We start from the raw sequence: 12,794 nt of genomic DNA, 5'->3' as shown, positions 1-12,794 counted from the left end.
ATATGTGATCAACCATGATAATGATTCGAATAATTTTATTATTAAAGGTTGGCGTCGTATGGCACTAAGTTAATGCCAGCGCTTATTGATAAAATTGCAATAGCGTATATATACTGGTAGCTAATAACACTTTGCGGATGGAATTTGTGGCACTTCTGCTTTCTTTAAAGGCAATCTGTCTCGTTGTGGATTGGTTAACGAGAACAATAGCTGGAACAATAACCTAAACACAATTCCAGTGCTCCGCCATATTTTGTACAATGCGATAAATTAAAGGGGAACTTGAAACAATAAAAAATCCCTTTGTTCTTATAATCAGTCAACGTCGTGACAGATTGCCTTTAAGCTATGTTTGACAAGAAAACTCACTGATCAAGGATTGGTCGTATATATAAATGCCACAAATTCTCCAAAATTTCAGTAAAAATAACTGCTGCCCAAGGGAAAATAAGCCTTTACTCTATTGTTTAACAAAAATAAGTTTTTACCTTGGCTTCGATGTCTATATCAATTTGGGCAATACCTTCAAATTATTGCTGATATGTAGAAAAACCTTAAATCAAGCGATTTCAGTACCTGTTCCACAAGTGACACTACAGAATCCTTTAGTCACTTTCCAAATGTATTGTATTGGGCAGTCCCCTGCATGACATGCTTTTGAAGATGGCGGCTTTTGGTCGGCGATGCAGTTACCATCAGCAACAACACTATTGTCATTTTGACTTACGCACGTGACGTTGAATGGTATTGTACCTGAATGGCAAAAACAAATGTTTGATTTGTAATTGCGTTTCATACCAATCGTTACATAATGGCATTCAAGATATATTTCAGATCCTCAGGCGCGCAACTACGGGGGGGGGGGGTCCTGGGGGTCCAGACCCCTGCCCTTTTTCTCAAAAGGGGAAAAGTGCCCTTTTTTCTTGGAAAATTGCTTGAATATTTTGATTATTACGCTAAAATGGTTGGTCATACAGTAAATGACACACTCCGGAGATGTGATGGACCTCGCAGGAATACAGATAAATTATTTAGTCAATTTTTCACGTACTTGTTGGGTCGAACGTCATCATGTTGCAGTAATAGAGTCTATCTTCAAGCCCCAACTCTACAGCGTGTTTTATGATGCGCTACGCACTGGTTTTGAAGAAGGATGGTTTTTGGGACTCAAAAACCAAAATAAAGGCATAAGATTTTGAACGGGATAGAGCCTCTACGACTTCTGGTAAGAAGTTACAAGAAAGAAACCAAGACATTTTTCAAGCCTGTCACATAGTTGACAGGGTCATAGAAGACCTTTGCATGAAACGAGCGAATGCAGAGAAACATTTTCGGACTGGTATTAGCAAGCAGTAAAGATAGCACAAAAAGTTGATGTTCAGCTGTTCCGTTCCTTGTCAGTATTACAAATCAGTTGAAAGCTAGACTTGGAGACAGAAACCAGCTGAAGGCAAGGCTCGTGGAACTGTTCAACCTCCTCCCACTGTAGTACGAAGCAAAGAATTCAATAATAATATTTCAAAGAGCAAAATGTCTTCGGATATGGAAGATGATGGGCTGCTATTCAAAAGTGAGCTGGCGCTGGGAAAAGGAGATGACAGCAGGGTCGCCGAGAGGGGGACAAAGGGGCAAACTGCCCTAGGGCCTCGAGGTCTAGGGAGCCTCACAGAGCAATGAATTTTTAAATGGAATTTATTAAAAGTAACAAAATTACAATTAAAAAGTAAAACATCTTAAACGAATTAGTGAATTTAAGCTATTTGCAAGGGTGTGGTGGCAAAATTTTTGCTCGCTTCGCTCGCAAGAGGCATTGTTTTTTTCATTTCCCCCCTCCCTCGGGCCTCCTAAACTTCTCGGCGGCACTGTACAGCAGAAAGAAAGAAGTCATGTGCATAGTTGAAATTAAAAGGAAAAAATAAATCACACCTCACTACAAAATAAACCGTACACCACAACTTTTCTCTATTGATCAGTTTCCCTTGTCTGGCGTACAATATTTACAGATTTACCAACTGCTCATATTTTCGCCGTACCTAAACAAATGCCCCGGTGGACCTTTAATGAAATTTAATTAGTGCCCTTTTTGTGTCTTGGACCCCTGCCCTCTGAAATTTCTGGTTGCGCGCCTGATCCTTTATAGTTAAACAATCTATCGATGAATTCTAAACACAATTTGTTCTTAACACAGTCTTCTAAACACATTTAAGACTCCTTTTTACACTTTCCAAGTTTTTGAAATGTTTTTTTTTTTACTAAGAATGGATCAAATCATCGAGGTGTCATTAGCTGGTGAAGAATCAAGAAAAATTAAGTAACTGGATTCAAATCCAGCCACTCCATACAAGCCTTTTAAGGTACTGAAGCGGATGCTAGTTAAAAAAATTACATTTTCGAAGATTTTAATTGAATATAGACATCAGACGGCAGACGCAGACACTAATCAAACTCAAAAGAAATAATTTGGCAATATAGCGCCCTATTACTTACCAAAAAGCAAGTGTTTTTCTTTAAATCAAAGAACTTGAATTAGGAAACTTTGAACTTTTATTGTCTCAATTTAAACGTAGTTTTACAGAGCTTTTAGGACACTGCGATAGCTTACCATTTCCACAAGTGACGCTGCAAGTCCCCTCAACTGATTTCCAGGCGTAAGTTACGCATGCGTGTGGATTACAAGGCTGGGGGCTATATGTGCTTGTGTCTGGTTTTTTGTCCGCCTCACATGCAGCATCTGATTCTACCAACGCGGCAACGACGCATTCGACAATCGGATGCTTATAACCTGCAGCAAAGGGTTCAATTACTCACAAGGATGTTTCTTGTCCAGACAATGTCTACTGACGCATCGAAATGGCACACAACACTGACCGTTATAAATGCGCATAAAAGCTTAGAAATTTATCTATGTAGTCGATGATTAGAAGGCAACTTAAGTTGAATACAAAAAAGTGTTTACTTCTTTTAAGGAGAAAGAGGAAAGCGATTGGCTCAAAAAGTACTAATCTTCTTTTTTTTCTTGATTTCTCTTTCTTGTTTCCTGATTTCGCGTTTTAAAACCTCAAAATTTTAAAATGCTCGGGTCATTTTAAAGGTACAGCAATTGGATGCATAAACTTTGCGCATGGAAAGACTGTCATGGTTTTTTAAGCGACAAACTTTAAAAAAAATAAGTTTCAATGGGCTTTGATTCTTTGCGTATTTTACAGAATGAATATCTTTAAAAGCAAATAAATGTAGTATTCAAAATGGATTCAAACATCAGCTACGGTAAAGAGAAGAAAACGACACCCAGCTGATCAGCTAATATATTCAAAATGTTAATTGTCATCCTTTTAGTTATTACCCATCAAGGTAATATGCATTTTACATTCTGTCTGTAAAAGTAATATTCTAAGCAAGGAAAAGTGATATTGGACTTGTATAAAATTTATAGCTATTATTTAAGGTCTTCAGCCGATTATTCTCACGCCGAAAGCTCTACAAATAGAGACGAAATCTTCTGTTACCTCCTCCACATTTTTTGGAGCACTCTCCATATCTGACCCTCCATTGTGCACAAGGCTCCTCCCCACAAGCCTGATTTTCAGCTGGTTTAGCCAGACGCGAGCATTCGAGTTCTGTGACGTCGACTGTTTGGCCATCCTCGTTAATTCGTCTGCAGGTAACTGACCGAGCTGTTCGACCTCCCCCACATGTGGCACTGCACTAAAACGCGCAAAGGAGCCGAGGAATAAAACCAGGAAAAAAGGAATAGAAGGTGAATTTAGAAGAATTTGTGCAGTCAGCAGATAAAATTTTAGGCGGCAAAGATTGGGGGGGGGGGGGAGAGTGTTGCTGGATAATGATTGGATTTGGTGCCACACCCTCAAGGTGACTGGAAAGTGGTGGAAACGCCATTTAAAACATTAAGCTTTTAGCGTCAAGACACAGAAAATAAATTTATAAAAAAGTATATTTTTGCATTATTTGTTACTACTTGCCATCGAAAACTGCTTTTTACCGAATCAAGGCAAAATGTAACAAAAGGATGGGAGGGGGGGGGTTGTTCGGACAAATGAACAAATGAATATAATGTTATTGAATTGAGCCAAAAAACTCAACGAGATAAGAGCCTGATAGCCTAAAGTATTCCAAAAAATGAGATGCATTGTCATTTCATTTGAAGAGGCTGATGACAGACCAGATAACCTTGTAAGGACAAAATACTCCCAAGTGCCCCTCCTGGCTGATATGTCTCCCCAAGAATCGTCAGTTTTACAATAAGGTGTTAGATACCTTGCTCCACGTTCCAGGAACCCACATGCTTGGACATTTAACTTCATTACAATTTTCCGTCAAAGGAAGATCATTTTTGGCAGTTTTGCACAATGTCTGATCGTCAACAGCGTAGTACTTCCCATCGCTTCGCAATTCTGCGCAGTTGTGTTCCCGCTTACGTGTCCCGTTGCCGCAGGATTTGCTGCAGTCTGACCAAGGATGCACGTGCCATCTTAAATGATAAAGCAAATCCAGCGTGAGCCTCGGAAATGGAATATTACAGTCTTTTTTATTCTGTGTGTCAATAGTACCTATATAAACTCAAAGGCAGAGCTTTTTCTTTGAAAGATCTTTGTTGATGCTGCCCTTTCTACTATGCATTCAGAATCTAATATCAAGCTCAAAGCCAATAATATTTTTAAACTAAGAGAGAAACCTTCTCAGTAGGGACACGTTGCTTAATATTTGGGAACAAGTCATCAACATAAAGTACCCATTTCCGGCTTCCATCCAATTCGCCATTTCCGGTAATAAGAACCAATTCAAGTCTGCTGAATACCGCTCTCGTGCATTTTTCGTAATATTCCTGTAGTTTTGTATTGAAGTTAGTCAGTCGCATCTATCCGATCGCCAAGTCACAAAAAAGAGGAGCTTTACTACAATTTATTATTACTTACGCAGGAGCACAAGCCTGCATGTTACAATCACGCTCTGCAACAGGTGCTTGCAACTTGCTGCAAAATGTTATACTCAATGTCGATTTGTCATCGGTTCTTCTACACCCGAGCAGTCTTGTCTGCTTTCCTACAAGCAAATATCATAGGAAGTCTCTAAAACAATTTTTTAACGACAAACTGCCTGTTAATTTTTGAATGAGGATTGTTTAGCCAAAGCAAAGTTTTTTTTAGTTGATTTTAAGATCATGCAGGTATACCTGTAATTTTTTTCAAGAGGTTTTGTGATTAAGGCTCGCTTACTTCGAAATAGAAATAATCATAATTATAAAATTTTGAAAATAAAGATTAAGATCTCTTTATGCAAATCAGTTATATTCAAGATCAAAACAAAGTTTTCTTGATGCCGTATTTATACGTTCATCCTCACCTCCAGCACATGACTTGCTGCACTTTCCCCAGTCCTGCAGAATGTAGTATTCTGGATCGGATTCAGTCCCTTTGCCAGCGCTGAAATATGTCCATCTTATCCCTTTGCTTGGTCCCATGAGATAAAGATTGCGGAGCTATCACCAGAATAGAAATCAATTCATAAAACAGACTAGACATAGAGCATAACAAGAGTTATTAACAGAGTCAAAAATTCAAGATCAAGAAGCTTAAATCAAATGCCTAAAAAGATTGGATTTGTTGATCATTGAAAATCTTCTTTTCATAATATCAAAATCTTCCTTTCAAAAGATTTTAATCTACTTATAATTACTTAGTTTTTTTGCAAAAGACTCCAATTTGTTTAATTTCACTTTTCAAAACTGCTGTAACGAAACGTCTCTATACTTTACAGGCTATTTACCTTACAATGATTAATTTTACATCCAAGTATTGACAGTACTGTAAATCGATGTTTCCTTCCAAGTGTAAAGATTTGTTCGGAAAATAATTAAGAATTTAAATTTCATTGGTAATTCATTCCATCGCACTATAACACAAGTTAGCTATTTCTTATGTTTCATTTAAATTGAAATTGTTGAATAGAATAAAATATGGGTAGAATTATGTGTATTATTACAATATTATTACAATTATATACAGCATATGTATCAATATTGTTGAAAGCGTAAGAAGATGGATTTTGAAAGAAAAATTCTCTTTTAATCATATAGAGTATACAGAGATTCATTTTGGTTCTTTCATTAATTGCAAAACAACCTATTAGCTCTTATATAAACATCTTCAAGTATCTTAATAACCAATAAAAGTGTTGCGTTATCAAGTGGTCAAATTTGTAATCGCTTACAACGACATGAACATCTTCAGTTATTGTGCCCGTAATGGTGATCTTGTCAGGAAATGAATATCCATTCATTGTGTATACCAAATCTGCCCCTGCACATTTCATTTTAGTTGACCATCGAGGCACATGATACAGCAGGGATGAACTGCTACCAACTTTGACAGCTGTGAACAAAAAGAAAACATGCATTAATAGAAAAATCTATGATAAATAGGTATGATATATCAAAACAGAATACTAGTGTGATGACGTCATATAAAATCTATTTTCATGATTTTCAGAATTAAGACCAAATAGCCTGAAAGAAAGATATGAAATCCCTCCATAGAAAACAGTTCAACGTGTTGAGAATTGGTTGAGATATGGCCACGTGAGCACAGGGTCTCTCCTCCATCGAACACAGTAAATTTATATTGGATGAAAGTCCATCTAAAAAAGTCAGTTTCTTTTCTAGCTATATCTCAGTCAACTTGCTACATCCTCAGATTTAGTTTTTTTAGCAGTTTTAGTGGCATTTTCTGGTATTCCTTCAGGTTGTTTTGCCAAAAATCAAAGATGCTGAAAGTCCAAATTTATGTTGTCACACATGAAAACTCTATTGCAGTTAGGGTTCGAAAGTCTTGCAAAAGCTCAAGTTACCTTTTCTGTGCTATCAAAGTTTTGTGCACTTGAAGAGGGAAGAAAACTTAACAATAGCTTTTCTGCAATTCCTAAAAGTACATGCCTGGTTTTCGCACAACAGATCAACGCACAACATAGGATTAAATTCGTTTTTAATAAGCTCTTCATATCTTGAACATATATTCCGCGTTGATGTCATAGTTGAATAAAGTCAGCATCTGAATAATCTGTCATTTGTTTGATGGTTATGCTAACTAGCTTCTTCCGAACAAATATACCATGTCCAATATCATATAAATAGTTATTGCATCACAGTAAAAATCTTAGTCATGAACGCTTAGAAGCTCTGTTTACAGAAATGTGACAATTTGGTGGAGCTTCAAATTTTTAATTATAATATCTTTATATCAATATGAGTAATGACTGTGAGTATAAAATAAGATAGAAAGCATGGACTAGAAAACTTACACAAAAAATTGTAGGTTGGTCCCATTTCTTCAATAACAATGTTTTTCGATCCTTTTGGTATTGTTACTACATCATAGTAAGCTGAAAAGTATTATGTTTATTGAATGCCTGTTTAGAAATGTATAATAAATGCAGACGGTTCAGGAAGCAATCATCCAACAGAAAGGCAAGGCACTTTTTGGAGTATATTGTAGATATAAAGTGTAGTGTTAACAAGGAGTGTAAAACTTGGCAGTTTGATGTCACCGGGCAGTATGTGCATATCTCTGAATTAAAACATAATAAAGCCCTTGTCTCTAAATGAGGGGAGTACGATATAAAGTGGCACTAAAATGAATGGGTGTTGATGAGGTGTTTGAAATTGATAATTTTTACTTTGACTTCAGACCACCTCTACAATAATGAATCCTACATTTCGTAGACAAAGCCCAGCTAACTCTCAGACTAAAAGTCTCTATAGGGTAATGTCTAAACAGCTTTTCCATTAACGGGTGCTCGACAAGGTTCTTTGATCTCTCCTTTGCTGTTTAATTTTGTCGGTGTCGTTATACAGGTTTTAAGTGAATTTTATACTGAAAGTGATATTGTCAGCGGTCTCGAGTAGCTTTGTTCAGTGTTTACGACAATTGACCTATCATCGCATATGACAATTGCTATCACTATGCCTTGAATTAAAGTTTTGCTCTGTTTTAAGTATAGTTACACGAATGAGTTTATTGAGCGTGGTTTTGCAACTGGTAAGCAGATGAGGGAATACAAAAGAGTAATTGCTTAAAAAGGGAGATTTAACATCACCATCGACAATGTTATTTTTAATCGAACATAAGTCGGGAAAATGTTTTGATTTCATTTGTAGATGGTTTAAAAGAAATGTTAGAAAACATTACTATCACTTTAAAGGTGATTTATAATAGTTCAAAACGTTTAAAATTCAGCACTGTGTTGGATTTAGCTGATCCACATTTCCATAAGAAGACTAGGGGCAAATAGTAATGCCAAGCCATATTTCAAAGATGGTTCATATTCATTTAATGTACCTTGATTTGGAAATGGATTCATGTTTGTACCAGTGAGTGTTGTACACTCAGATCCATTTTGTCCACAGACTCCACATCGGTCAGGAACAGCACCAGAATGCAAGTTTAGATCGCAGCCTACATCCTGGGAAAAAGCCACTCGATTAGAGAGTTTACTGAAAACAGAAGAGTTAACATGATTTTTAAGAAAGATGTAATTCCTGAAGTTTTTAAAAAGAAAATCATATTGTCTGTAAAAGCATATTCTCAACCAACCATTCTTTCCCCTAATATACAGATATCAGGATTTCCATCGACTGCTTGTGTTCCATCTTTGACCTTACCATATATAAGCCAAGAGCAGATAAGTGCGCATGGCGAGTCGGCTGTAATAAATTCAAAATAGCATTAGAAACTCTAAGCAATACTGCATAATCAGTATAGAATATACTATACTCTCTAAAGTATTACTTTATGCTCTTAAAAATAAACAAGCTGTATCCTTTAAAATTGGATCGTCCTTAACAGCTCCTACATTTGAAAACTACTTGAATCAAGCTAAAGTGGATGTCGCCACATTCTCCTTAAACAAAATTGTTTGTTCTATATTCGATTATCAAAACCACCTGTCCGGCATCCGTTTGGCGTTAGTGGAGTCAGAAAATCTTGCATTTTATTCATACTGTTTATTTTCTAAACCATTTTAGCTGTGAAGAATAAATGTTTAAATATATAGGAAAAATGTAAAGATAACAGATTTACGCGATAGAAAAGGAATGTTTTTGATAATCTTCAAATAGTCTAGTGTAGCGTACCAAAAGCTTTGGAAGATGTTAAAAGACATTTTCTTATTTCAATTAATCGGCGGACAAGGCAGCTCAGCTCAGTGTATGCATCAATGTAGAAAACTTTTTATACTCACGATTAGTAACTGATGTTTTATCGGGGCCTTTCTCGGTACATTGTTCCTGTCGGAATGAAGTTGTCCCTGGTGCACAGTCCTAGTTTCAAAGGATAAAGAGACAGTGTGAAGGCAATGCGAACTATGAGAAACCCAACAAGCATTTCTGTGGGAAAACTATATAAGATGTTTTTTTAAATCAAATATTTCTATAATCTTTGTAAGAGAATAACAATTCATTTGGTGAAGAAAATGCGCTTTGGAGTGCCTTCGTAATTTGCAGAGTGGAGAGGAATTAACTTTGAAAAAGTGTCAATACCCGGCGTGTCAGCTCTAAGGGTCCAAGTGTAACCTAATGAGTCACTTCGTGGACAAAATGACGACCGATAGATCGTACCGTGTAACGTGGATTGTATCGTCAGATATCCGTGGATCGTCTGATTAATTTTTGATTGCCCTGCTTCACTAAAAATAAATCCCACCAAGATTTTTGGTACTTAATGTATTCTTTTATTCGATGACTTATTTAGAGTCATACTGATTTTTGGTACCTGATGCCAAAATAATCCAAAGCCAGTTTAGTAACTAAAATTTAGTTAATTAATATGGCAAGCTGGACACGATTTGGTGTTTAGACTAAGTTAGTTCAAACATAGAGTGGCTACAGTTTAAATTTGAGACTTCTGGTCTGAAATAAACTGATTCGATAAGGAAAACTCAAGACAATTCTTTCAAGCTGCCAATATTGTCGTCTAGTGATTGACTCAAGCTTAGGGAGGAAAAAACAAGGAAAATGAAGATTGGGGTAGTAAAAGTATCCTGTAAACTCACCTGCATGCCACATGTTTTGAAGTGACCACGGTCAAGTCCAATGCAATTCTTCCCGCCATGTTTAGGCCTACAATGAAAATAATAACTTCAAGCAACTCTTGTAGAAACATTGTTTCTTGTTTCAGATGTCTTTTTGCTTGATCTGATTTTTGGTATTACACTATGTTATCACAAACAATGACGAGACTTACCATTACTGCAGAGTATCTAAAGGTTACATCTAAAAAGGGAATACAAATGACGAGAAAAGAAGCAGCAAATGCAAGGATTGTTTTGCTATGTTTCTTTTTCGAGGCGAGGGAACAAAAAAACTTATGTAAAGAATTTGTACATTTAATTAAATTTCAGTTCAATATTTTAAAGTGTTTCACCTTCAGGCAACTAAATGTGACCAAAAATATTGCAGAAATGTTTATTGATTATTTTGTGAACACATTTCATCTACCACCCATTTTGTAGCCTGCAAGACTTCTCTTACTGTACTGCGCATTAGCATAAAACCTCAAAACTATCGTCGTTAATTTTGAGAGGGGCCAAGGACATGGAAACTTACGATGGATTGTTGCATGTTCTTGACCGCCATTGTGCACCTCCTCCGCATTTTCTGTTGCACGAGGTATATTCACTCCAGGTAGACCAGCCTCCGTCCACAGGTGAAGGAGGTTTCGACCCGTCGCTAACACATTCGCCAAATATGCACCACTAGAAATAAATCTTAGTAAATGAAGCAATCAAAAAGCTTTGCACTTCGACTTTTCATGCAATAGAATCTTGGTATCCCGAGGGAAACTTTACAGTAACACAAGATCTCGAGAAAAATGTTTCATTTTTCTATAGGAGAATTTTAAATAAATAAATAAGTAATTCAGGACAACAGACGCCATGCAATCTCCAGACCACAAATATTGAAATTTTTCCCCAGTAAGGAACAGGATTCTAAATGAAGAAGTTCCTATAAAAATTTGTTTATCAAAATGGCTCCTTCTTTACACATTTTGAATAAATGAAAGAAATATGTACCGCTCTTTATAGCTGCTCCTACTATTTTGCGTTACACTGCACAGGTAACTTTTACTGAGCCCCCGAGTCTTTATTTGTTATCATTGCTTCTGGCAACTTTTTTTCTATTGCGCAGGGATATCAGTAAAGGGAATCCGATATCTAAAACATTTCAAACAATCAATTTTTCTATCATAATTTGCAGTGTAGGAAAACTACAAGACTCCCGCAATGCGATTGCTTATATCAATTTTCCAAAAATTCAAATTTTCTATAATAAAAAACACATAGAGTGTACATACTAAATGTGACAAAAATTTGAATTAAGAGGTTTTAAGTGTTGGAATCTCACCCTTTGTGCTCCACACCATGTGCCATGCGCTGCCGGGGGTACGGTTGGATAGCAAAGAGCTGTGTTTGCCTTTAGACAGTACAAATGGTCACATCGGCTCTAAAAAAGCAAATAAATTTTGGGATGATGCTTCAGTACGAGGAACTGTAAAGTGCAGAAGGTTTAACACAAAGTTGACAAAAAAGAGTGCCTTCAAGCAGTGCAATCAATTCTGCTATTAAATGAGCTGGCACATGGCATTAAATGAGCTGCAGTCGTTTTTTAAGGACAGATAAAAAGTAGCCATGCGTCTTCAAAATTTTAAATTGGGATAGCCGTCATCTATTATTGCTTATCAGAACCAATGTTGTTATGAAATCATACCACTAAAGAGGAATTGTTCAAATCCAATTTCCTCATGAGCTTGCTCTTCAAACGGCAAGAAAATGGACCTGCTCGATGAAAATTATTGTCATCGCGTTTCTATACTCGTAGAAATGTTAACCAATAGTATACGACCCTTGTGTACTTTGATTGGTCTACTTTGTGGCAAAATCAAAAACTGCTACAAACCAGGGGATTTTTATGATAACAAAGACAATGCAAGCAATTATTATTTATTTTAACAATAACTTCTAAAGTATGTATGCACTTACTGCATATGGTAGACAATGCGAGTAACCACTGCCAAAAACCAGCTCGCATTGCTTATTCCCATCATATATTTCTCCATAGTGTTGAAAACTGACGTTTGTCAAGGATTTGGAGGGCTTATCGTCAAAACATTTTGAACTATCTGACCTGAGAATCAGAAGGAAAGCTTCATCTATATAACAGAATTGCTAGGTTAAAGGCGATCGACAGATAGATGCTTACATGGCTTAAGTCATCTGTCAGTCAAAATCAGCCAATCAAAAGGCGTAATACCACACACACATTTATTGATTGGTCAATATTTGACTGATCGATTGACTTCCGTATTTCCATTACGTCTTCTATTCAATAAATGTGGCCAAGATACTCTGGCCAAAGAAAAACACTTGGTAGAATTATTGGCAGAATTGATCCTCTTCGTGTTCAGTTTAAAGACTCATTGCTAACAATCAGCCTTTGCTCCCATGGCATATCGTCTAGGCAACGATGCAGACAATGGTAGTAAACTTCTACGGATCAACCAAAATTGATTTAAGTCTGTATTAAAATGCATCATGGGACTCCTAAGCAGCACAATGGTGCATTCGTATCAATGAGTCTCTAGAGAAGACATAAAGGGAATGATGTGTGCTCCGTTATGGTGAAGACTGCGTTACCTCGATATGTGGCAGTGAAAATAATTGCGCACTATAAGCTGTCACTCTTTGAACGGTAGAAGATCGTTTTCACAGTCCTTTCAACATCTTAT

General features: G+C 36.6%; 1 protein-coding gene across 1 annotated transcript in view; it reads right to left on the bottom strand.

Moving 5' to 3' along the window:
- The window catches only part of LOC135689481 (uncharacterized), a 65,905-nt gene that overhangs the window by 38,174 nt on the left and 14,937 nt on the right, over positions 1–12,794 (bottom strand). The window contains exons 13-27 of the mRNA XM_065206719.2: positions 12,049–12,193; positions 11,414–11,512; positions 10,616–10,764; positions 10,063–10,129; positions 9,253–9,331; positions 8,607–8,716; positions 8,352–8,475; positions 7,315–7,395; positions 6,229–6,389; positions 5,362–5,497; positions 4,935–5,061; positions 4,276–4,489; positions 3,507–3,705; positions 2,603–2,782; positions 577–753 (exon numbers count right to left, since the gene is read on the bottom strand). Of these exons, the coding sequence (XP_065062791.2) occupies positions 577–753; positions 2,603–2,782; positions 3,507–3,705; positions 4,276–4,489; positions 4,935–5,061; positions 5,362–5,497; positions 6,229–6,389; positions 7,315–7,395; positions 8,352–8,475; positions 8,607–8,716; positions 9,253–9,331; positions 10,063–10,129; positions 10,616–10,764; positions 11,414–11,512; positions 12,049–12,193 (2,048 nt within the window). The remainder of the gene's footprint in view (positions 1–576; positions 754–2,602; positions 2,783–3,506; positions 3,706–4,275; positions 4,490–4,934; positions 5,062–5,361; positions 5,498–6,228; positions 6,390–7,314; positions 7,396–8,351; positions 8,476–8,606; positions 8,717–9,252; positions 9,332–10,062; positions 10,130–10,615; positions 10,765–11,413; positions 11,513–12,048; positions 12,194–12,794) is intronic.

Source organism: Rhopilema esculentum, chromosome 5 (assembly GCF_057945365.1).
Source record: "Rhopilema esculentum isolate cy_ngs chromosome 5, ASM5794536v1, whole genome shotgun sequence".
Lineage (NCBI taxonomy): Eukaryota > Metazoa > Cnidaria > Scyphozoa > Rhizostomeae > Rhizostomatidae > Rhopilema > Rhopilema esculentum.
This window is presented reverse-complemented; position numbering and strand designations above follow the sequence as displayed.